Raw genomic sequence first — 26,446 nt, 5'->3', positions numbered from 1 at the left:
TATTCATGTCGAAATTCTGTGTATATTTGTCAGTTTTAAGTGTATGCACCAGAGAACTGCAAGCGGTGGTATTTTTCTGACTTGCGATCCACTCACAAAAAAAGCGGTATCAATATGTACGACCAACGCAAACTAAGCGGTGTTTGCGCTGAGCAGAACCGCAACAGAGCAGTAAATGTTCTATGTATATCGTTTGTACATCCAAGTCTTTCTTTGTTCAGTCTTTGCTTCGTTTATAACTACCGCTTGTGTGATCACTTCGGCTATGCGGTGCTGCATATGACCGCTACCGAATGACAAAAATACTGAAAACACCGCCTGCACAAATAGATCATAACACACAAGCAAAAGAGTGCCGCTAAAAAATATCTATGCCATCGCGCGTTCACCCAATACATAAATGATTAGCACTCGAAAGAGTCCACTTTCTTATTTACGTTTTTTTATCTTTGTTTTCGTCGGCAGTACATTATCACTCTACTTGCAGATATGTATATATAAATGTGCATGTGATTATATGTTTATTTTTAAAAGATTTATAATGGCGGAGAATTCAAATTTTATTGCTGAGAAAATTTCTTTATATCTTTATATATATGTAAGTATCTTTAGAAGTAGAAGAAGAAAAATTATTATTTGTTTTTGTACGATAAGTAATTTGTAAAAGAATGAATTTGGTTTTCAATTTTTATTTTAAAGTTCATTTTATTTTCTGTCATAATTAATAGTAATATACAATAATATAATAAAATAATATCACTGCTTCAATAAAGAAAAAACTTTTCATTTAAAAATACTGCTACATATGTACATATGTATTTATAAAAATCCTTTTTTTCCGTGCGCTGCTATGAATTATACTGCAGACAATCTCACTATTTGCAAGGGATGACGACGCGGTGTTTGCGGTGTTTTCCTCATTTGACAGAGATCACACGTCACACCGCTTAGCCGAAGTTGAATATACGATTGCTTTCAAATCTAACACCCGAGTATACGAGACATTCATACACTCAGCAATCGCGGTAATAGCGGTATTGATCAGCACACACACCGCTCTTTTGCTTTCCGCTCAAATGCGTGAAGTTTTTCTGAAAATGTACTGTGAAGATCGAACAAAAAGAGAGCAGTTTTTGCATTTGACCGTCATGGAAATGAATGCTTCAGCTCAAATCACTTGCCGTTTGAGTATGAGTAGTGGTCTTGAAATTTTATTTGTGGAATTTTTGCGTTTCAGTTACAGAAAAACAGAGTATTGAAGCGGTGTGCAAGCAGTAGCAGTACACCGCTGCAGTTCTCTGGTATGCACCCCAGCTCAAACTAACAACTCTTATCAACTTAGTTTATTATAGGACAGGATTTTCAGAAAATGGTTTAATTATAAAAAATGGATAATTGCACCTCTGTTTATGTTTTCCGCTTTAAAGCTTTAAACTCCTTTAAAAAGCTAAATTGGTGCAAAAATGAAAAGCATAAATGAAGCATGCAAAATCTGGAGTTTGATGTGTATATTAAATTCGTCGCTGGATTAATGAATCGGCAGGTTGCACGTGCAATTACAATTCTTAATTCTTCCTACTTCTTCTCGAAAAAGTCGTTTAACTGCATTTTTCTTTTCTTCTTTTGCCTCTATTTGTTCTTAATTTGGACCATTTTTTAAAGGTTATATGACCTAAGCAAAATCATCATGCATATAATACGGGCATGCAGTATAAGATAAGCCATAACGGAAACAGTTTTCGCCTTCAAGTCTGATTGTGATCACATATAATGCACACAGAGCGGAAAGCTGAGTAACTTTCCTATTGACCATTGTAAAGAAAAGTTAATACATCTACTATCTTTACCACTTGATCAATTGGGAGCTGTGTGTTATCCACAACAGATTTCGTTTTCATTTTGCTTTCCTTTGAAAACTCAATTGAAATCTGCCTACAAAATCTAACAGATAAAGGCACGGAACTTTGCAGGCAATAGAGTCAGATTCTTTATCAATTAATGTCAATTAAATACAGGAAGCAATAAACGCATGTGAATCTAAAATCAACTCAGTCTCCTCTGGATGTTGTTGCTAATACTCAATTTGTCCAGATGAGCCGTCACTTCCCCTTTGCTATGCAAAACTAGGTTTTTCAGTACTGACTTATGCACAGCGTCAATCAATAGAATTCTCCCTTTCTCCATAAAAAGCATTCGGTACATCTCCATTCCAGATACATATGTAGCTTCGAGCTATTGGGAGTTTACAGTAAACTGCCTGTATCAGCATGCAATTTTTTTATACTTATTTCTAGAGAAAGTTCGGCTTCTGCTGAAATTGGCCAATGGGCTTAAAAGTTGATGTGCTAGCATTCTCTATTTATTATTCTAATTTTTAGGATTGCAAAAATTAAAGCTTGAGGTTTAAGTTGCTGATGTCTAGTTTAAGAATACATAAACAATTCGTGGTTAGACTTAAAAAAAATTATAATTGTAGCTTTCAAAACCCAGTGAAATCAGTGGCGCACGAAGTGCCGTAATGTGCCGAATTGTTATATAAAACATCATAATTTCACAAGGTGCAAATCTACGCAGAACATTTTTTTCATGTACGTGTGATGAAGCCAAATATAAAGCGACGACCAAAATCGCTAAAAATAAAAACAAAATCCAAAAACAATAGCAATTCATTACAGAAGCTATTGCTCCAGCCTGCTACTTCAAAATAACCTATTTATTGTACATAATATGTAACCCAAATCTGTATTAAAAAATTCTCTAAGTTTTGCTTTGAAAATCATTGCGTTGCGAGTAAAAACTTTTAGTTTTATAATTTCTAACGCAATTTTCGTTTCTTTTCACTAAATTTCTAAATATAAAAAATATCAGGTTATTAAAGTGCGCATTATTCCTCAAAGAATGATACTAAAAACGTGTTATTTGTAATGTTTAAAAAATGCTTTCGTGATCAGGCTTTGCGCTAGCGTTTTTCATAATGCGATGGCCTGGCATTTCATCATCACTAAGCTTTTATCTATCCTATTGAAATCCCTTGTGGCACGTGTAAAATTACTTAGAGCATAAACAGTTTTTACCGTATGATTTTTTAGGTTCTTTTATATATAAAAAGTTCGTTTTCTAAAAGAATTTTACAGTTTGCCGTTGCTCCGTTAAACTAATTACCACAATTACATTTGCTTTGCAGCAGCATTTGTTCAGTTTGCATGTACCCCCCTCCCCTTAAATATCTGATAACGGCACGTCAACTTGTTTTTAATCAGATTTAAACATGAAAATTAGTCATGAGATTAATTTTCAATTCAATTTGACTGTCGAAATCGGCAACAACAATGGCTGTAGCTAACGTAGCGCAGATACGACAACACCATCAGTTGAAAGATGTTTATTATGTTTATTTTCCTAGCAACAGTTACAGTTATATTCTTGTTGACATATTTGTTGTTTACACTTTGCTGTGCTTTCGGTTTCTCTCCATGCCATGGCGTATACGTAACCTGATATGAATGGAGAGAATTTAAACTGAGCATACGCACTGGTGCCCAGCGAACGGACGCTGAATGCAAAATTGGCACATTTGTACATAGGTATGTATATACATAGATAGGCGGCCGCCGTAGCCGAATGGGTTGGTGCGTGATTACCATTTGGAATTCACAGAGAGAACGTAGGTTCGAATCTCGGTGAAGCACCAAATTAAGAAAAATATTTTTCTAATAGCGGTCGCCCCTCGGCAGGCAATAGCAAACCTCCGAGTGTATTTCTACCATGAAAAAGCTCCTCATAAAAATATCTGCCGTTTGGAGTCGGCCTGATAGTGTAGGTCCCCCCATTTGTGGAACAACATCAAGACGCACACCACAAATGGGAGGAGGAGCTCGGCCAAACACCCAAAAAGGGTGTACGCGCCAATTATATATATATATATATATATTTTCAAATTACCTGGCTTCACCCCGAATTATGCAATAACGCTAGAAACTAACGTAGAAGATAGCTACTTACATATATTCGTTAGAACTATGTACATATGAAATATATTTGGAAAACTATCTATAAATACAACAGCAGTAGACTCCCGCACAAACTTACACAGTGCATATTACGAAAAAACGTGTTTTGGCTCAAACAAATCAATGACTTAGGTATGGAGTTTGCCCTAAAGCTTGAAGAAAACATAACTGCTACGGACTGGCAAAATCGCTGTACCTACGCTGAAAATTATTTTAATAAAATAACGCTGAAGTTTATTTACTTCTTCGAACAGCGTATAACCCCAGATTTGAGCGACGTATGTTTGTATGGCTCTGCACACAGTCTGAAACAGCTTCCATTTGGCTTTGTATGAGATGTATGGCTTAGCTAAGAAAAACGTCATTTTGGACGTGAGAATGACACCAAAATATTTATATTCTGCTACCACTTTTATTTCCTCACCTTTGTACCACAATTTTTCTGCCTTGGGTTGTTGACCACCTTTTCTAAAGACCATCATCTCAGATTTCATTAAATTTACTTCCATGTTCCACTCAGCGCAATATATTTCTAGTTCTTTAATCATAGATTGCGTGACATTAGGACTACCAGCTAAGAGAACAATATCATCAGCATATAGAAACAGTCATGTAGATCATTCAGGTATAATGTGAAGAGCAAAGGTGATAACGGACAACCTTGTTTCACCCCTGTACCGGTTTCAAAATAATCTGATACTTCCCTTCCTGCCCAAACTGCTGTTCTCGTATTCGAATACAGTAGGTTCTGTTTTTATGCGGTAGATACGTTCCGCAAGAAACAGCATAAAAAAAAACAGCATAAAAAAAGCTACTAGTTCTATAGTAAAACTATAGATACGTTTCAAATGCTAAAACCGCATAAATCTGAAATAATGTAATAAAATCGCATAAAAAAGGGCACTAGTCCCATATTATAACTATAGATACGTTCCATAGACCGCATGAATCTGTGATGAGTTTTTGCTTAGCTGGTTTAGAATCTTGTTTATATGTACAATTCCCGATAGGTCGACATGCATTTTGTAATTTAAAAAACAACCGCACTATTTCAAAACCGCATAAAAAAAAGCCGCATAAAAACAGAACCTACTGTATATGAATATATATTTTCAATCAGATTTGTTATTTTGTTGGATAATCCCATCTGTCGAAGTTTGTAAATTAATGGCCTCCTGGGTACCCTTTCGAAAGCCGCTTTGAAATCCACAAACTATGCGTAAACTTTTTTGTTTTCGTTGAACTTTGAATGCACTATAGATGCAAGATTATATATGTATGTTATCCACCGTTGAGTAGTTTTTTCTAAAGCCGGCTTGAAATTCAGTGAGCATGATAATGTTTTCTATCCAGTTTGTAAGTCTTTCATTTATCAATCCCATTAAAACTTTTGCGATACAGTTCATAAAGGATATTCCCCGATAGTTACTTGGTTCGTCGATTCTTCCGGTCTCAAAGATGATGTTGTATACTTTCGTTGGCTCCATGATAAATTCTGTTGAGGTAGCCTTTAATAGCTCATAGAGTATTCTGTTGTTGTTGTTGTAGCAGCATAAGCATTATCCATATTTACATACGAGGAATGCTGCTGGAGTGACAGTCCTTGACCGGATATAAATCCGGGTCGTTTCGGTACGGTAGAGCCGACTATCGTTGGAACGAGGGTATTCTGTCTCCTCCAGGTGCTTTGTTTTAGTATTTTTAATTACTTATTGGACTTCGATTATTGTTACATCTTTATCAAGGTATCTGTATGCAAAGCAGGGGCATAATGAATATCTTTTGTTTATTGAGGCTGATTTGGTAAGTCTTGAAAATAGTTTTTAAACTCCGATGGTGTAATATCTACACCAACTTTAAATGATTCTCCTCTTATTTCTTTGGCAAGGCTTCACCATTCTTTTGAATTTGCGGTTTTATTGATTCTCTTTTCCAGTTCTTCATAATAATCCTTCTTCGCTTTCTCGCATGTGTTCCTAAACAAATGCTTTGCCTGCAAATATTTTTGCTTGTCGTCTCTTTTGTTGGATTTTCTGAGTTCATTCAAATAATTATTTAAAGGAAAGCTTCCTTGCATTCAAGCATCTCATATTAAACCAAGCGCTTTTGAAAACGGCTTCAGTGTTTTTCGCTGTTGTCTTCGGCACAGAAATTTTTATTACACTTTCAAGATTTATCATTTCACCTCGATTTGCCACCTTAATCAGATTTTTGTTTAGGTTTAATTGATATTTTGATACATCTTTTTCTTTGAGTAGACTTATATTTTCCATTTCGTTCGGCGCTCTATCTATGTTTAGTGTCAGTTTAATTGGCATATGATCAGACCATACTTTTGATTCGATTTCAAATCTTTCAACATAGCTCAATCCTTCATGCGAAACTGCACAGATGTCATTTACAGAGTTGCCTACTGCACTAATAAACGTAAAATTGCCTTCCTCATCACCAACTGTTCTGCCATTCAAGATTATAAGGCCATAATCGTTACAAAATTCCAAGAAATGTTTACCTTTATTATTTAGTACATCATCTCTAGAGGTCCTTTTGTCGATGTCTGCTTTGAAAGTGGTTATGTACATGCCTTCGATCTCTTGTTGTATATTTCCAATTCTGACATTCAAGTCACCCATAACAACTGCAATTCGCCCTTTTCGTGAAATCTTATTACATTATTCCGTTTTCAGTTTTAAAGCTACATTTTATGCCCTTTTTTTGTAATTCCTTCCTAACGCCATATACACGTCCTCCAGAAGCTCTTCCAAATTTGCTACTTGACTTGCTGCTTTCCAAAAAGTGTCATGATCTGGGAAGTATTTCTTTCTCCTCAGTTAGATGGGTTTCTATGAGTACAAACACATGCTGCTTTACAATGTACTGGAAAAATGCCGGGAAAATATATTTGTTCTCAAGGCCATTGACATTATAGGAAATGATATTTAGTTTAAATTGTGTACATTTCAAATCATTTGCAGTTATACTACTTTTAAGTTTATCTTTATTAACTAATTTGCTATGACAGACTCTATCTAATTTTTTGCATTAATTTTACTTAGTAATACATTATAATCTATGTTTACATGTTGAAACCTATCATCATACAACATTTTTAAGGTTATACTTGCATCTTCCTGGCCACAAACCAACTTTTGTTCCTTGTTCCACCTACACCATTTGTTCGTAATTTTCATCTTGTCATCTTTGACGCCTATTCGGTGCTTAGTGGTAATCGTCATAATCTTCTTTTTCAGCTCCATGATAACTTTTTTGTCTTGCAGCCGCTCTAGGTTAAGATCTCTCTCTATGTAGATTGTGGTGTTCGCTAACTTATTTGAATTTTTGAAAACCATTCCAATATCCTGTTCAAACCTCATTTCTGACAGCACTGACATTTTTCCATATCGCTCAAATTTAAACCTTTGAATATTAAATTTTGTTTTTTAAATTGGTCTTCTAGTTGTGCAAGTCTTCTTTTAACCATATCTTTTTCTGCTTTAATTTTATCAACTTCAAGCGTCAGGCATTCGTTTCGTGTTTTTAACTCAGCAACATCCTTAGACAATTCATTTAGTCTTTCACAACAGTATTGACAGCTGACTCTCAATTTTGCAGGTAATCTGCCATATGTGAACGGGTAGATTAATTTTGTGGATTAATTGGTAATTAATGCATATGTAACGTACTTTTATTTAAGGTGTCTGGCAACACAAACTTATCGCAATGTTATACTTTAATAATAAATTACTTAAAAACTATAGACATCCGGAGCGTGCGGTTTTCAGTTTTAAGATGACTGCCCTCTATCACCTCTTTACATTATTATTTTTTTTTTTTTGAAACATGTTGCATCATACTAAATATTTCCCAAGCATTAATTTCTTAGGTACTTCAGACTTCTTCGTATTTGAGCCTTGTAAATTAGAAATCAAAGCAGCTTTCAGACTATAATGCAGCCCAATGTCACAAATCATTCTCTGCAACCACATCATGTGCCAGGTGCTCAAAGCTTTGTGATATCAACTGGGTCACGATACAATCGGAGCATTGGTTAAGGTATACGTAACAGGTGTTGCAACGCCAATGTAAACGTGAAATAGCGGTGACGCGACATGTATCGCACAGTGGAGCCAATGGATCTGGATTGTATCCTTCAGGTGTATTCATTTTCTCCTCTTTTATGATGCCTAATATTTTCAACATGCGATCACGATCCTCTTCACTTTGCACCTCAATACCATCGTTTCCCTCTTCAGGTGGCTTTGCAGTGGATGCGTTACCTACATCTGTTGGTGCCGGTGAGCTTTCAACGCGCAAATCGGATAGTAGAAAATCATCCTCTGGCATGTGTACAGGAACATTATATGCGGGGAAAAAGGTCGTCGGACGAAAGAAGTGTTTTGTTTTTGCTTGACCAGCGCGCCGACTTTTCGGGCGCCGTCCCGGTATAGGCAAACCGGCGTCGTGCAATTTTTGAAAATATTTTTGCACACGACTGCATACCTGCTGTGTCGTACGGTTACCCAATGCTTTGGCGATTTTCACGTATCGACGACTTTCAATCGCTTCTGCTGGGTATTCAATTAACAGTTCCTCTAGGCGACGTTGTTCTTCACAAGACCAGAGCTGTGAAAATAATAACTTTTATGTATAAATAAATAAATTTAAGGCATGCATTTGCCACAAACCTGATTGAAAGTTTCCGGCTTGGACTCATCCGCAATGCGTCCGCGCACAGTTGACTTCTTTTCGGTATCTGGTTCTTCCTTCAACTTCACGTCTGTGTTTGGCAGAAGGTCCAAGTTTGTAGTTATTTCTGGTATCTTTTCGGAAATTTATAATAAGAATGATAGCTTCATTTATTTAAGCTGATACTTACTTTTTCAATTGTCATGTAGTTTGGCGAAATTAATTCTTCATTATTTTGCAGCTTTTGGAGCAATAGTTCAGGATCGCTTAGGTATCGCTGTTTCGCCAGCTCCAACTCTTCTAACTAAAATAAATTTATATAATCTAACAAATAATAGTGCATATTCCTGCCAACCTGTTGGAGCACCCGCATTCTTTGCACTTCCAGTATTGTTATTGTGCGCAGCATTTTTGTGTAATCTGCATTACCACGCAGTGCTAAATGATCGCTTTCAAAGTAAAATCCATTATCCTCCTCTCCACTATGCGATTCACTCATTTTAACTTAACAAAATTACAACTGATTGTAGAAATTGAATTATTGGCGAAAATATCACACAAATAAAGTGGGATATCAAACTAATGGCAAATCAGCTGTATAAATATTATAGGGTTGGGTAAGACAGGGATGTTTTAGTCGATTGTCTCGATAGCTCTCGATAAATTTGTAACAAATTGCCAGTCACGAATTGTTATTCTTATGGTATGTTCCCTTGGCACGTAATTCGCTCTCTCATTCGTAAATAATTGCCTTATTATCCGAATTTTCGAAAATTCGAAATTAAATAATTCGCCATGCAAAATTTTGAGAAGGAAATCTGTCAAAATAAAGTTTGATTTACGAAAAAACTGATATTGAGTTGGTGATATAGGAAAGAAATTAACACAACCTTCACTCTAACATGAGTGTTACCGACTGAACAACGTCTGGTGCTATTTCAACGTGTTGAGTCTGGAGGGAGAGGGGTATTAGGTGAGTGGATTTGATGTTAATACGTGGTTAGTGTCGTGCAGTGTACCTCCACATTCTGAACATATATTGGGTATGTCAGGGTCGATTTGGGGTAAGTAGAAGTTTAACCTACTACAACATCCAGAACGTAATTGGGCCAAAGTTACGTAGGTCTCGTGAGACAGCTGAAGCTCATCGTCAGCAATAGGTGGTGATTGGACTCCGATAACGGCATTCGGGGATCGGAAGTTTAGGAAGGTGGTAATAGTCTCAAGATGAAGGCCGTTTAATGTCTGTCTGTATACTGTCCAATCTAGTAGTTGTAGTTGTGTTTTGTACTGGATTTCGTCGGTGTAGTTGAAGAGAGATGTCAGCGGACGTGCCTGGAAGGTGGCTCAGATTCTAATAATTGTCTGCAGGTGTTATACCTTCGGTAGCCTATTGCTCGTCCCAATTTTATTTGTACCTGCAAACAATTTGTATAAGAGAGAAGGGGAATCTATATAATAATTCTGAGGAAGCAAAAAAAAAAAGAAAATATGTGTTGGTTAGTAAAAAACACGAGATTCATTTTAATAATTATTGGATATATGGTATGTGCTTCTACGATTTTGCTTTTAATTTTTCCTTAATAAGGAAAACATAAAACGACGTATGTTAATGTTTGAAGTAAGGCCTCTTCTATTTGCTATTTCCCCGCTCTCTATGCTCGATTAACTTGGTGACAAACTTACATGCGAAATCAACAACAAAGTGATCAAACACGATTCGCCGCTAGCGGTTATTCAAGTATTTTCTTTGTTTCCCCAGACTCTGTTTGACTTGAGTCTATACGCCGCCTTCATTGTTTCCTTCCGTATTTGCAGATCTAGAGGTTCCAATTTCAGAATGGCATTAAGTCTACAATTGTCGTACTCAGAGCACATGTGATATCCAATCATACACTCTGGGGTTTTGCTCTGGAGTTAACCATAGTAGCCTTCCACCAGACTACGGAGGCGAATGTGATAATAGGTCTAATCAAGGTGATGTGCAACCAGTGCACTATCCCCAGTCTTAGACCCCATGACAAAGGTTTTCTTACACTGCCAGAAGACTTTTAGTGTTCGAGAGATCTTCTGCTCGACCTGCGTCTTTCAGGTCAACTTACAATCTAGTATTTGACCTCAGAAGACAGTTGCAGTGTTATTTCTTTCAAGATGGATTGTAATAAGTCTTCCGCATTGCGTTTCCTAGAGAAAATTACCAAAGTACTTTTTATACGATTCACCGAAAGACCATACAATTCGCACCAATAATCAATCTTGTTTAGGACTACCTACATTTTATTGCATATAACTTTACAATACAGGTTACATTCAGCTCCCAAATTTGTAATGTCCATGCATATGAAAGTACACCGATATACCCAATACCTCAAGCATGTGCCACAGCCACCGAAATCTTTTGGTGAAGGCTAGTTTCATAATGCCTAATGATCTGTATATATGCAGTTCTCGATTAGCTTGGGGAAAGTTCTATCATATTCTATCAAGTATTTGTCATTTCTTATCTAAAGATAATAAAACATGATGTAAAACCCTCATTTAACTATTTACTTAATTTTAATTATTATTTTAAAGTATGTATGCTTTCGATAGACATAAATCGAATATAGACATATCGAATATACTATTTTGAGGCTACCATAATAATATATATTGAAGCTAATATAGGTTAGTAAAAATTTCGTCAACAACAATATATTTAAAAAATTAGCACTTTGATCTGGTGCATTCGAATTTACAAAGTATTTGAATACGAAACTTTACACTCATATACTCGATATATGTATCTGACTCGATTTTGCCTTTTTGTGAAGGTATTAAAATACTCGATTACTAAAACAGTCAACTCAGCACATCTCTATATTTTCCAACGTTATGAAAATAAAATATGTTATTGGATATATAGAACTAGTAGCTTTTTTTATGCTGTTTTTTTTATGCTGTTTCTTGCGGAACGTATCTACCGCATAAAAACAGAACCTACTGTATTCACACAAATACGCTCGCCATCATTACTTGTGTATTTACTTATAACAGTTTTTGGCCATTCAATTACTAATTGGTTCCATAGTGTAGCGGTTATCACGTCTGCTTTACACGCAAAAGGTTTACAGTTCGACCCTAGATGGAACCATGTGAATTATTTCTTTATTTTCTTATTTGTTATTCTTATTATGTATGTATTTCGATTTTTTCATTCTTTGAAATATTAATGAATGATTTTATTTGGTATTTAAAGGACTCTGATTGCCCTATTACGCAGTTATAATTTCATTAATGTATTCATATTTGATTGTTTTGATTAAAATATTTTTTATATATGAAATTTATAGTAATTTCTTTTTACTAATTTCTTAAGTAAATTTTATTTAGCTTCAAACAAGTTAATCGTCGTTTTAATTCCGCCACGCTGTTAACCGCGACCTTTCGAGTTGTAATTTTTCTTCCTCAACAAAGTAGGAATATCATCGGTTAGTAGCAACCCCGCACGGCGTCTTTTACTTTAAATGTACATACATTTGTGTGTATGTATGTATATATTTGCCTTTCAATTATGACTTTGTATTTTGCTTTTACTTTAGGGTAGGTAGAATTTTCGTTTCACTATGGAACGTAATAGCCACTTCATGGCAATTCTCATCAGGTTTGTGACGTTCTGTGAACAAATTGTTTTATTTAGACGTCGAAAGTTATCGCTTCTCGGCCTTATGGCTAAGATCAAAGTGTAGTATCTGTTCTTATCAGCTTAACATCTGATAGATCCTCCATCGGAGGACAACAAATGTTAAACTGATTTTTGGAAATGGACGGAGTGTTTTAGGGGCTTGCTCCACCTCTGTCACGGGTTGGCCCGGTATTGCAGTACCGCCGGGATTTCGGCCCAAATTTTGAATACATTCACTGGTAAAAAAGTCCTATAGTTTTTTGTACTACGGCATCAAGAATGAGAGAGAGAAGATTGCGTCCATCAGAGCGTACGTGACGTCGCGTTTGCAGAGTTGTGCAGTATTGCCAACCTTTGCTCTTCGCAATAAATTTAGTGCTTTTTTATACCGAAAATGCGACAATTTTTAAGTTTGGTGTTTGTTTCTTTTTGTTTTTAATTTAAGGCTACCGAGACTTTAGGTTGAAAAAAAACTGTATTATTATTCAAAAGAAGTTTAAAAAAGGCCACTCTGAGAAGATTTTAGTGCTAATGAAAATTTTTTTACTCTTATAAAATTTGATAATTTGAAAGTGCAAATTTAATTTTTGGCTCCATTTAAGGCTATGCAAAAATATTAAATGCCCCTCTCTCAACTCCTCTTAAGAGTGAAATTCTTTTAACACATTTTAAAAAGCCTTTGAATTTATTGAATGCGAATCGAAACCATAGAGGTGTAATCGTTTCTTCCGGTCATCAATCCTTAGTGAGTCATAGAGCATCAAGAGGTATATTCATAGTAAAAATAAGCAACAAAATAGCAGAAAATACTAAAGAAACCATACTGACATTGTTACAAAAAGAGTACCTTATCTATTTAGTTACATAACTTCAAATATAGCAAAAAAGTCGTTCCCTTAACAAAAGAGTTTCGCTTAACAAAAAAAACTCATAAATTAAATTGTACATATGTAAGTATAACACATTTATTTAAAAAAACGCACATTTAGGCAACTCTGCAGTAGCGAGAGAGAGATTTGACTGCCGAAAGCAGAAGAACACCAACAACACCGGCAATCGCGGGCAATGCCACCAGATGTTAAAAAAAAGCAAAGCTAAATAAAACTGAGTGAATTATTTAAATAATTATTAAAAAATGTATATTTTACAAAATTATAAACATTACTTTTAATTAGAATAGGCTAGAAAAATGTCATGTGGAATGAACTAAAACTCCGAGACAAAAAATAATAAAAATAACAAAAAAAAAATGCTAAATCAAGTTACGCAAATGGTAATCTGGCCATACTGGAGCTAAAATCACGTAACTAGTTGTCAAATTCGCTGAGCCCAAAGTAACGGGACCACGATGGGCGCCATCTCATTATTCTTTGCATCATGCTACGGCATTTAGGATAGAGAGACGACGAGGAATAATCGCACTTTTTACATTAAAGCGTAACAACTCAAAATCTAACATTTTCAGTAGAGACGAAAAACTGTTCCCGTAAATACTAATATATACAAGGCAGTGCTGCCGGACGACCAAAAAAAAGTGAAGTGAAAGGTCGAAAAAAGTGAAGTATTTTCGAAATTTTCGAAGTGTTTACAACTTTTTATGGACAATGTTACAGTTATAGTTAGATATAATGAATTTTATTGGCATTTGATTAAACTAAAGGCTTACAAATTCAGTTTATAAAAAATTGCATTTATATATACATATAAAATAGGTAATTTTAAGACCAATAAATTCACATGAATAAAGCCCTCGACTTCATATTACTACTGAAATAAAATGGACGTACAAATAATTTTTAATTTTTATATTAGATTTTGTCTAATGACTATTCAAGTAAAAAAATAAACATTTAAATGGTGATTATTTTATACTGAAAAAGGATATAGCATTGTTAAGATTTTTTGTATTCCCTTAGAATATTATGGGATGGAACCCATTTATTGATTTCGTTTGCAGCCACCATTTCTCTTACTAAAAGTAAGGAGTCCACTGTACCCACATCCAAACAATTTCTTCTAAACGATTTAATACTATTCATTCTTGAAAACACACGCTCAGGGGATGCGCTACTTTGTGGAAGGCTTAGGATAGCACCAACAAAATCTTTTAAATTAGGGTACATTAAATCTCCTAAGCTGTTTTTCATGCAAAACATTTGTTTCCAGAAACTCTCAAGACCTTCTTCGGACCGATTTTGTAGAATAAGTAACCTCCATTCACTTTCCAAAAGTTCAAGATGTTCATCATTTTCTACAAGATTTGGGAGTAAAGTGGTTAACGGCATTAAACTAGAGCCTAAAGAAAGAGGGCTTAGAATTTTCACATTTTCTACCACATTTCAGGCCTTTTATTACATTTGTATTGGCTGCAACACTTTTAATTAGTTCTATTAAAGGCGATATGAGTGGTAAATCGTAAATGCACAAAAAAGTATAATTTTTAATTCAGCTATCTTGATTGCATTTTTGGTAGCATAACACCTTTCTTTAACGTCGCTCAGCTTAATTTGATTTCGCAAAGCTGCTTGCCTTTTTTTATGACTTTCTCCTTCTCCGTGTCTTTTAATATTGGTTTGCAAATCACGCAGTACGATTTACCTTCTTTAGTATCAAGCCATCTATGTAAATTTTTCCAATGTGGACGGAATTTTTGTTAACAATTTTTGGGCACATCTTCGGAGTCTGATCCATCTGATTCGTCAGAAGAGCTGATACTAATATAATTTAGAAATATTAGTTTTTGCAAAAAATTATTAACAACTTACACTGATTTACTAGACACTGGAATTGTTGGCTCCTTTCTTATTGCACCATATTGCGTGCCATCTGCTTTGACTAAAAAACTAATGCGTACAATTTAAGATATTTGTATCACACGTACATTTAAACAATGTTCTTTCTTACCGATCCATGATTTTACACCCAAGAAAACGAGAGTTACGATATGCTTTGCTATTAAAGTTAAAGCACACTTTTTGAAACGAAAATACAATAATTTGAATGAAAACTTTTGTAAAACTATGAGGCACTTGTTTTCCGAGAAATAAATACTCCAAACCAATACTCAGCAAATTCATGTTTACCCTATGTGGTAATTAATTTGAAATAGAAATATTTATGAATTGGGATATTGAAATAACAAAGTATTTAAAAAGTGAAGTGTTTTTTTGTTGAAACAGGCAAAAAGGGAAGTTTTTTTTGAACGAGGCAAAAAGTGAAGTATTTTTTCGAAAGAGGAAGTGATGGAATATTTGGAAAAAAGCGAAGTAAAATCTTCCAAACGAAGTAAAAACGGCAGCACTGCTTCATTACCGTTCCTGAACTGCCTCATCTACTAAACTGTTGTATCTACTATTTCAGTCTTGGCGAACAGAGACGTTAATTTGGAAATGTGTAGTGTTGTTGGACTTGTAACACTACATTTAATACATAGATGGCATTTAATAGATTCACCTTGGTTGGTTAGCAATAGCAACAAAATTTGTTAACTGACAGGTTTCATATAAGAAAAATATATTTACGTGGCTTACATATTATTCTCATCGAAATACCTTACAGTGTTAAGTTAATGTAGATGAACTATGGATCTTCATGTAGTATTTTGTCCATACCTGTAATCTATTAAATCATCTGTTGCAATCGCCCACAGAATAATTATAATACACTTCACTTAATATATACTCACACGAGTATTTTTATACTTGTATTCAAAAAATTTCTTATTGAAAATTAAATGCAAATGCATTTACCCATATCATCGCTTTCCAATTTTAAACAGTATAGTGCTGCCAGATACCTGCAAATGAAAATAAAAATATTAAGCAAATTGGTTGATGGTTGTTGTTGTTGTTGTTGTAGCAGCATAAACATTCCCCCTTCCTACATACGGAGAGTGCTGCTGGAGTGACAGTCCTTGACCGGATATAAATCCGGGTCGTTTCGGTAACGTAGAACCGACTGTCGTGGAAACGGGTAGTGTTGATGGTTATTGTGCCTCCTTACTACACACAAGCATATAACGTTTTAATTTTTGTTTTCTTGGTTTTAACGCGGAAAGAAGTTCTACCCAAAAATACTATGGATGACGTAGCCGGAGTTGGACTGATGAGGGTTATTTTTTGCAGCGCAGTCGAAGGCGGAAAAATTGTACAAATTTGCAAAAAACCTTCTAGTCGACGCTCCTGTAAAATTCAAGTTTATATGTTTATATTTTCGAAAATGTTTCTCAATTCTGAACTTAAGTAAAAAATACTGCAGATTTATAAACAACATTCCCGTAAACGTCTCGGTATGCGCATTTCTTTCTTATTTGAGGTGTCTTGCTACACCAACTTTTCGCAAAATTGCACTTTAACAATAAATTACTTAAAAACTATAAACATCCGGAGCGTACGGTTTTCCGTTTTAATATGGGGATACACCTCTCTATCCCCCCTTTACATATATCCTTTTTTCCAAGCGTGTCACATTATACTAAAGTTTTCACTCATAAATTGTTCTCGGACATTTTTTCACTCAAAAATGTACTTAAAAAGTACGAAGTGTCCGTTTTTTACATGCCTGATGTGCACATATTTTTCACATTTGGAACCAACAACGTCTGAAATTAAAGATACATATATTATGTCTGTGCAATAAAAAATAAACTAGGCATGTAAATCTAATCTCCGAAGTGAAAAATAGAGTGTATGCAGAGTTTTTGAAATGTTTAGAGGAAACTAATTCATTTTTGTGGCGATTTGCTGTGTACTGCTCCGGAACATTTACTGATCAATGTCAAGTTGTCACAGGCCGGGTGAATTTATTTTTTTGAACTTATTAAAACAAATCATTATCTACAGTACCGAATCTGCAAGCAACAAACCTGGATTTTCGTTTCATCAACAATCATCAGAAGGATGGGAACAGAGTTATCATCCCTTTTTAGGATTTGTAGAATTGCAAGGTATAAAATGTTTTCTGAACTTGACTTTATTTAACTCATATTGCAAATTTCTGAACTTTAAGCTAAAATTGTTTGAAGGTATTGTAATTATCCAGTTTAAGGGGCACATGAAAATATTTATCAAAAAAAGTTGAGGGGGATGCCAATCGATTCATATTGGCCCCAGTAATCTGAAGTAGCGAAGATTTTTTCTCTCTGCTTAAAAGTTATTAGCAAAAACACTTTTATAATGTTTCCTTTCCTATTACTAAATTTTTAATTTTAAGGAAGATTACTGAATTTGAAGTAGAAATTCTGATTTCGAAATGAAAATTCTGAATTTAAATTATAACCTAATCACCTACCCTGACAGAAAGCAAAATTGATTAACGAAACCAACGCAAGACTGAGTCTTGTCGAGGCCCTATGCTCCCGAGTGGAGTGATCAAGGAAAACAAAAAAAAAAAGATCGATTGCAATTTTCTGAACTAAAACTGAAAAAGGTGTATTCTGTAAGATCATAGACTGCATGAAACGTACAAATATTTCGTGCATCGAATTGATTTAACACAAAAAGAATTCAAAGAGTTTCACACTCGCGACTTGGATTTAACAGTCAATTACTTTTATTAAAATACAAATTAACTAAAACACTCAGTAATTGCGCTCAATAATTTTTAGCACATAGATAGTGAATGCAAAACGTCAAAACATTTAAACTTTCTCCACCTTCTCATCACCTTTCGCTCCGGGCTCATTATCTACTTCCTTTATATTTTCTGCAGAATCTGCCGCTATTTTTTCAGCTATTTCCGCTAGCCGTTCTCGTCTGTGATCTTTTCGCGCCTCATCAAGCAAAATGTTGTGTAGCAAACTACGATTCTTCGAAAAATCAGGCAATAATGTTGGATAAGGATTGCCACGCAACTCCAGTACCGACTTCTTGTAATACATGCCGGGATAATCACGCGGTGCTTTGTACATGCGGGTGTATGACAGGTTGCATTTTTCAAATCGTGGCACTAGCACCTTAAAAAGTTTATGTACCAATTGTTTTTCGAGCAGCCAGTAGTCCGCCAACTCCATTGTGGCTATGTGTCGATCGCCATAACGTATGGCATTGGAAATTAACTATAATTATAAGCTTTGATTAAGCCACTTTCGCTATATGTAGAGTTTCATATTTACTAACCAGTTCCGCATAACCGCGCGCTTCATCGGCCCGGTTGTAATACAATTCAATGCGTTCATGCTTCACGAGTGCCGTTACTGTCTTGCGTAGTTTTAACAAGCGGCCCTCGGGGCCATCAGGATTTCTAAGATTACGGTGCGGCTTGATAGCTATACGCAATTGCGACATCAGCTTACTCACATCGGCTTGATTCATTTTAGTGCAGTACTTATTTCAAATGCTATGTTAGAATATATTCACTAAAAGAAAATAAAAAACCTTAAAAGCCGCAGAAAGATTGTAATTTTTACGTAAACAGTGCAATGCGGCGCTGCACTAATAGCTGTCAAATCGCAATCAGCTGTTTTTACTTCACCAAAGTGTAATAGAACGGAATATAGTAATAGAATATAAAACATGTAAACTGACAGGGGTGTATGTAGGCATACCAAGGCGAATTTATTAAGGTGACAGCATTCACCCAGCTGAATTTTTCACCGTAGGTATGGCTTTTGTCAAAATGATATGCTTTGTTTGTATGTATTGGTATGTTTACATTCGTATGTTTACATTTGCTTGCTGATTTTGACGTGATGGTTGCACCAAACGCAACAACAAATACATGTAGGGTTTTACTTATATGTGTTTGCTGTCACCTGTAATAAATACGCCTCGAGGCATACCAAACTATGTATTGAAATGAAATTGTCTGTATATTCTATATGAAGTAAGGTAATCAACTTCGCATATTTTAGAACATTAATACTTTAATTACTTTTGAGATCTAAATTAAATACCTTATTCAAATGAATTTGTTTTTTTTTTTCATAATTTAAAAAATGGCGCTGAAGGTGACCTTCCCGAAAAATTAGACCTGTACGGTGTCGTCCATTTTGACTCTTCTATTTATTTGAAACGCAAAACCCAAAATAATTATTAATCAGTATGACAGTAGCTATGTACCGTACTAGAATAAAAAAGAAATTAACAAAATGGCGCGGTTTTGAATTTGACACTCTAAAAATCGTTTTTTTTTCAGTTTTAATCAAAAAAATTTGAAATAATTTAAATAATAATATGATTCTAGCACGGGCAATAACCATTGATGTTGTGAAAAATATATGAAAATTTCAAACGATTCGGTTGAATAGTTTTTTTTGACAACTCCAGGCCGAAAAAGTACTTTCGAGATAAATGAGTTTAAAGTTTGAGGTACAGGAGCGGACCGCTCTCAACCTAGTTGGTAGGCAGTAGAAGCTATAATATTGGCGATTTCTGCATGAAAATTTCAGAGTATGTTCTTAAGGCACTATACATTCAAAATATCGAAAAAACAAAATATCGATTATTGAAATTTCTAGACCAGAATGAGAATGAAAAATAATTAAACTTTTAAAGAGAAGAACAAGAAAGACTGGATGCAATGCTTTTATTTGTTTATGTATTTTGGAGCAGTTTGAGAAATTGGAATATACGATTTTTTATAAATAAATAATTATTTTTTAGTATCGAGTAGTTCATACTCGTATTTGTTGCCTGCGGTGCATGTCTTACTGACAAAACTATCCAATAAGCAATAAGCTGGACCCTAATCCGCGTAACAACCGTCTGTCACATTACAATTTTAATCAGAATTAATTCTACCGGCAATTATGATTAACGCCGCAGTCTGCTTAAGCTATATCAGCCACTTCTTTTTCTAACGCTATTGTGATAGCTCGCTTTTTCTGGCATATTCACTGGAATTTTAACAAATGCTGCATTATTTTTGCTATCTGTGAGGTTACACAATCAATTTTTTGTTCTAAATTGGATATGCACATTCTTTCCACTTTCAAGCAAATTAGAGCAAAAGAACTTTAGAACTTTGACTGAAAGAATTTGTAAGGATCCAAGTTGCCCTATCGGGAATTTAGGCTAATTTCACTAATTCTTTTTCAAACCCCGATTTTTGTAATATATTTTTTGCATCTTTCTAAACCTTGAAGCTTTCGTAGCCTTGACTGAAAATTTCAAGCAAATCAGAGGGAAACTGGGGGATTTGTAAAACTTCGATTGAAAGAATTTAGCAAGAGCATCTTGGTACTAGCGAGTCGTTAGGATCTAGTTAGTCTTTAGGCTTTAGTTCCTAGTTGTCCTAACTGAATTTCTTTAGTTAAAATTGTATAAGTATATCTCCGTAATTTTTCCTTTGATTTGCTTTAAACGCTGACACAAATTTGAGAAAACGGTTGGAAAAAATCAGTAAAATGTTCTCAAAGCAGAGAACGATGAATTTATAGGGAAACTTTAGGATCGAATGGCCAGGTTAAATTTCAAAATCCAGCAAAACGCGGCTACCAAATATTCTTAATTCGAACACAACAGGAGAAAAGTTAATATACAAGAGTTAGCATTGCTAAGCGTAGTCAAGATAATTATAGATGGCGTTTGTATTAAAATTTAAATTACCATTATTTGGTGTTAGGCAAAATTAAAAATCAGCAGGCTCAGTTTTTGACTTGTGCATTTTTCCTTATTGTTTATTTGCCGTTGGCATTTTGCATTTACAAATGGAAATGAATAAATTTTTTATAAATATATTAGTTTGAATGGATAAATGTGATTTTTTAAGTATCTAATTGGCTGAATTGTAGTGATATTAAGTGCATTGTCACAATTATTTGAAAATAGCCAAAGTAGTTTTCCCAAAGGGGTTTCATCATGCACTTTAGTTTGGCAGTTTCCGTTTTTCTGTTCGTCTAAAGATATATTTTTTGCAGCGGGTTGGGGTAGCTGTAGAGCAGGTATATTGTTTTCTAGGACACTTGCATAGGACGGCTGGTTTAAGAAAGCGTGGATTGTGGCATAGTATGGACGGCAGTACTTGTCTGATTCTTTTCAATGCCGGATATAATTTCTGTTGTAGTTCTTTAAAAAGGTAACATCTTTGTAGTTGGCAGGATGATTGGTTTTGTTACGTGAATTTTCCCCATCGTTGACTGCGATCACAGAAGGGCTTCGTATGCCCATATCGTTGGTACCTGGTACACAGCTGATTTTCACGTTTTATCCTACGTGCTTCAAATTTTGTTTTGGTGAACAGCAAACTTTCACAACTATATGTTTCTTTATAATTGGTGTCTGTCTTAAGGCTTCTGAGGAATATTCGTAGTGGATTTTTTGTAGATCTGTGTCTTATATTGCAAACATTGACAACTTTGCGGCCTAGATTTTCAAGTGCTGCACGGATGCCATTTTCGGATGTTTACGAATGCATACACAACATTAAAGCTTCTATTTTTCTTTAATTTGCAGGCTTGAAATTCGGTATTTCTTTCAGCAAGAGCATTAGTTATATCAGAGTCAGTATATTTTCATTCATAATTTCTAGTTCAAAGCTTTCTTCAGCGATTTTAAAGAGTAGCTCTTTGAGTGGTTCAATGGAACTGGCTCAGATACAAAGATTTTTGGAGGTCTGAGCTCTTTTTGTGTTTTGGGTATTTCCATAGGGATCTCCTCTTTATCCAGAGGGATTTCCTCTTTATCCAGCTATCAAGTTTTGACTGCTTTGTTTAGTAATTTGAGGTATTACCTGGGCTATTTCTTCCTCGTTTTGATGACTTTCAGTTCTTATTTGAGCGTGTTGTATTCGCTGCATTGCATAATGTGAATAAACCGCCAGGCGGGTTTGGTGCAGTTTGTGCATTGATTGTTCCATAATAAATTGCTGAGCCTGAGTATTTGTTTATTTTCTGGTGATGCTGCGACGTAGTTCCTTGATGCTACCATTGTGTTCATGCCTTTATGCAGAGTACAGGCTTTTTATAAATTTGTAAGCTTGAGCTTTACAGTGCTGTTTTCAGAAAGCAGCTGCTTTTCAACAACGTGAAACAGCTGTAGTGAATTTAATTTCCACTTTTATTTGTGGTGATTTTATGTAAAAAGGGGCGCTAATTTCAGGCAATAATTACAAAAAGTTTATCTTTCGATTTTGGATTATCAGCACGATGACTGTAACCCAATTAACAAAAAACCTGCGAAAGCGATATTGGTGTAAACTTTGTTCTTATTATGTGCTTGCGTACTCCCTTTTCCTCAAACACCAGAGCCCGATTTTGACATACCCGCTCGGTATGGTAAGACCCGTTTATCATTTTATTGAATAAATTATAAATAATGGTATAACGTGTGGAAAATAAATCTCTGTTTTTTTGTAAACACATCTCAAGTGACGCCAGCCCATCAGCTGATTCTGTCAAATTCGCTCAGAGCCGGATAATGGTCGTACAAGTACGTACACACATATATCTGATTACCTACTTGCTTCTCTCGTTTCGTCTTGGTGGTGCTTTAATGAGGCATTATGCGAGTAGGACATTTTCTACTCAACTGAGGTGATTTTGGTATTCTTCAGTTAAGCAACAAACAAACAAAATACAAAAGACGTTTCCAAAGAGAAACGACAATGAAATTGCAAAGAGAATTAGTCTAATAACGTATTTAAGGGGTGGCCAAGAGAAAACGCTTGTACAGTATTATAATGGGTGTTAATATAAAATTATGATAAATAAAAGTATTTAAAAGTTACAAATGTTTTTAATGAACTCAAGCTCAGGTGATAAGAAAATTTATAAACTGTTTATAAATTTAACTATATTATTTTATATATTACAAATATTTATAGACTGCTATATGTGTATGAAAATTCTCTATATGACACCCGATAACTTAAGTAAAAGTTATGTAAAATTGGTTTAGGGTAGGTCGGTAAATTAAAATAAAGAAATCGGACAATAGCTTCGCCATCTTCCACACATCGGTAATTTAATAAAAATTCGATATGGTAGTAAAAATATATAACTGAGCAAAAATTTGTGTAGACGGACATGGTGACATTTACTTCTAGATAAAAATTTGTATTAATACTTGATATATATGTATGTATTTGATAATGTAACATAATAATGCAAAAAATAACGAAATCGTACAGGAACTGCGCTCACCTGCCATATGCACATTCTCTTTATGCTCGTCCGTCCATCTTCCTTTAGAATGAGTAACTCGGTTAAAATTTTACACCTCTTAGGTGAAACGAGTATCTTGCAGAAAAATCACTTAAATTTGGCCTGAGACGTAATCTTAAGGAAAATAGTGGGATTCATTAAAAACTTTTGAAAATAGTCATGTCTCCGTACGTTTTGTTTCAAATAGACATATACCTATCAAATACACTTCAAACTACCCAAGGCGACTATGCTCGTTTTTAAACTTTCTTAAGTTATTATCATTAATTTTGGTACAAACTTCAAATTATTCTCAAATAGTATGCAATAAAATCGGCTTTGAGACTGAAGACATCAATGCTTGTATCCCCGCTCCTTTTACTTCAGATATAAATAAAACTAGTTTTTTATTATTATTGCGTGCAATGTAAAGGTCGCCGTAGCCAAAAGAAACACCAAATGATAGAAATAGTTTTTTTAATAGCGGCCGCCCCTCGGCAGGCAATGGCAAACCTTTCTAATATGAAAAATCTCCTCATAAAAAACCATTTGCCATTCGGAGTCGGGTTAAAACCGAAGGTCCTCCGTTTGTGGAAAAACATCAAGATGCATGCCACAAATAGGAGGTGGAGCTCGGACAAACACCCAAAAAGGTTTTTTAAAAATTCTGTTTTTAAAATATGCTCTAACACAACTTGACTCCATTCGAGTGGAATTAACAATTTGGTAAAAATATAAGCAGCCTAACAATGATTTTGCGATAAAACAAAATTATTGCCCTTTAAGTGATCCGATCGAAAAGTTATCAGTAAGGTCTTGAGAATACCTTATGATCAGAAAGTACCGGGAATGTTTAAATAAAACAAAACAGAGTTAATTTCAGCCAAATTTATTTTATCTCCTTCAAAATATGACCCGTCTGAAGCAACGTTTAGCCCAGTCCTCCATGCACCTCTGGTAGGCCGACGAAGGGATGGCCTTCAGCTCTTTCGTCGCATTCTTTTTTATCTCTTCTATCGACTGAAATCTTCTTCAACAAAGTGGTAACTTCAACTTGGGAAACAAAAAGAAGTCACACGGGGCCATATCAGGTGAATACGGTGCTTGCTAGATAGTACTCGTATTTAGATACTTGGTGTTTGGTCAAATATTCCAGCACAATTTGGGCTCGATGCGATGGCGCGTTATCATCATGCAAAATCTAAGAATTGTTTGTCCACATTTCCTTCTGGCCATACAGACACTAATAATCCGATGGCGCTAAAAAGTGACAGATGTGACGAGATATCGATGTTGAATGTTGTTCAACAACACTTTGCGCTACAGCAGCAATATTCTCAACAGAACGTGCAGTTTTTTGGTATACCTCGACAGAATCAGTTTCTTGAAATTTGATACCCAACCTTTATATTGTCAACCCATTCGGACGATTATTTCCACCAAAAATGTCACGAATTTCGCGATATGTTGTTCTTAAAGGGCAACCAATTTTAATGCGTTGTTTATCGTGTAAAATTGTACATCTGTCTACTTGAAAAATGTTAAAGCTGACATAAAAAACAAGCGCAAATGTGAAAGTCCTGGCGCAGAGCAAAGCAAATGCGACATTATAGCGGAAAAAGGAAACCATTAAACTCAAATAAAACCAGTAAAGAAGTTTGTTTAAAATTAAAATTTTTTTATTTACCTCGGATGCATTGCGTTTGATAATACAAACTGAGTTGGTAAAACTATTTTGGAAATACAAATATTTTGTTACCACCACGCCCATTTCTTTAACTATTTAACAATCATATTTCACCCTTTTATAATATCGCCTATATAGAAATTTTCGAGATAACTAAACTAGGAAATTATCGTTACAAACCTAGCGTGACCAAGGGCAATATGTATGTACCAAATTCTCGTTGCATATCTTGAGTTGTTTTGCATCATCTTGATTATTAGGTGAAGTATGTGCGTGTGTTCGTTTGTAACAATTTCTAAGCCGTACTTAATCAATCCAAGCTACATTTAAAGTGGTTATAAGGATACAAACATTTCTTTAAGGTTGGGGCCATTTCCAAGTAGCAAAATAAAATAAAACAAGTAAGGAAAACTAAGCTCGCTCCAGACCGAACTTCATATATTAGTTCGAAAGCTTACTTTGAGAAGATCACGAAAATTTTCGTTTTTGGCGTGCTCTAAAAATAACCAGCATCGAGTTTTGTGCATAACTCTTTCATTTATAACTCGATCCCAAAGTATGAAACATGGTTAAAAAGAAAAGATAATTAGTAAATAAATAAAGAAAATTTTAGGTACTACGACCTTATTGTGAAGGTATTGTTACAACCAGAGTCAGAAATATGTGAATTTATATTTAATAAAAAAATTATATTTAAAAAACGACTGCTTTCATCGGGTTGAGCAGTTTGGTATACATATGTACGAGGGGGGTTTAATAAGTACTCGTGTTAGAAATTAAGACTTTATTTTTTTCAATAATTTAATTTTTTTTTTTTCAACAGAGTCCCCTTTTTAGAAAGATACACTTCTCCCAACGCTCCGGCCATTTTTTAACTGCTCCAAAAAATAGGATTTATCGCTCTCTCCGCGAGCCATTTCTTTATGTTAGGAACAAGAAAAGGTCGCAGGGAGTCAGGTCGGGCGAATACGGGGGGTGTGGCAGCAATTTATAACGCAATGCATGCAGTTTGGCGGCGACAACTCCGGATGAATGTGCACCTTCTTTTTCACCAAATGCGGCCGTATGTATATATACAGTGTGTGTCAGAAAAAAGGAACCACGATTATGCATGAAGTATAAAAGATATAGATTTAGAATTTTTTACATGAAAATATGTACAAAACTACGAGTCACAGTCTTCATCTTATCGGCATGCTTTGGACTAGCTTTTCTTCGTAGCTCGCCGACAAAGAGAACTCGATTTTGCGAACTTGACGGACTTGTTGCATTAAATCGTGGGCTGACTTTCTGGCAAGTTGCGTTTTCATAATTCCCCC

General features: G+C 35.0%; 2 protein-coding genes and 1 non-coding gene across 3 annotated transcripts; 1 reads left to right on the top strand and 2 right to left on the bottom strand.

Moving 5' to 3' along the window:
* Positions 1 to 7,818: 7,818 nt before the first annotated feature.
* Positions 7,819 to 9,309, bottom strand: LOC128859755 (ZZ-type zinc finger-containing protein 3). The gene is made up of 4 exons (XM_054096813.1): positions 9,052 to 9,309; positions 8,887 to 9,000; positions 8,696 to 8,830; positions 7,819 to 8,633 (listed from the first exon to the last, which is right to left on the bottom strand). The coding sequence occupies exons 1-4, from the start codon at positions 9,193 to 9,195 to the stop codon at positions 7,971 to 7,973; spliced, it is 1,056 nt and encodes a 351-aa protein (XP_053952788.1). The 5' UTR covers positions 9,196 to 9,309; the 3' UTR covers positions 7,819 to 7,970.
* A 3,078-nt stretch (positions 9,310 to 12,387) lies between these two features.
* LOC128862612 (U2 spliceosomal RNA) lies at positions 12,388 to 12,585 on the top strand. The gene has a single exon (XR_008454512.1). It is a non-coding gene; the product is annotated as a U2 spliceosomal RNA (small nuclear RNA).
* A 5,302-nt stretch (positions 12,586 to 17,887) lies between these two features.
* LOC128861674 (39S ribosomal protein L17, mitochondrial) lies at positions 17,888 to 18,809 on the bottom strand. Its single transcript, XM_054099977.1, has 2 exons — positions 18,477 to 18,809; positions 17,888 to 18,415 (listed from the first exon to the last, which is right to left on the bottom strand). The coding sequence occupies exons 1-2, from the start codon at positions 18,669 to 18,671 to the stop codon at positions 17,999 to 18,001; spliced, it is 612 nt and encodes a 203-aa protein (XP_053955952.1). The 5' UTR covers positions 18,672 to 18,809; the 3' UTR covers positions 17,888 to 17,998.
* Positions 18,810 to 26,446: the final 7,637 nt, after the last annotated feature.

This window comes from Anastrepha ludens, chromosome 4 (genome assembly GCF_028408465.1).
Source record: "Anastrepha ludens isolate Willacy chromosome 4, idAnaLude1.1, whole genome shotgun sequence".
Lineage (NCBI taxonomy): Eukaryota > Metazoa > Arthropoda > Insecta > Diptera > Tephritidae > Anastrepha > Anastrepha ludens.
Note: the sequence above shows the minus strand (reverse complement) of the source record. Positions and strands in the feature narration are given on the sequence as shown.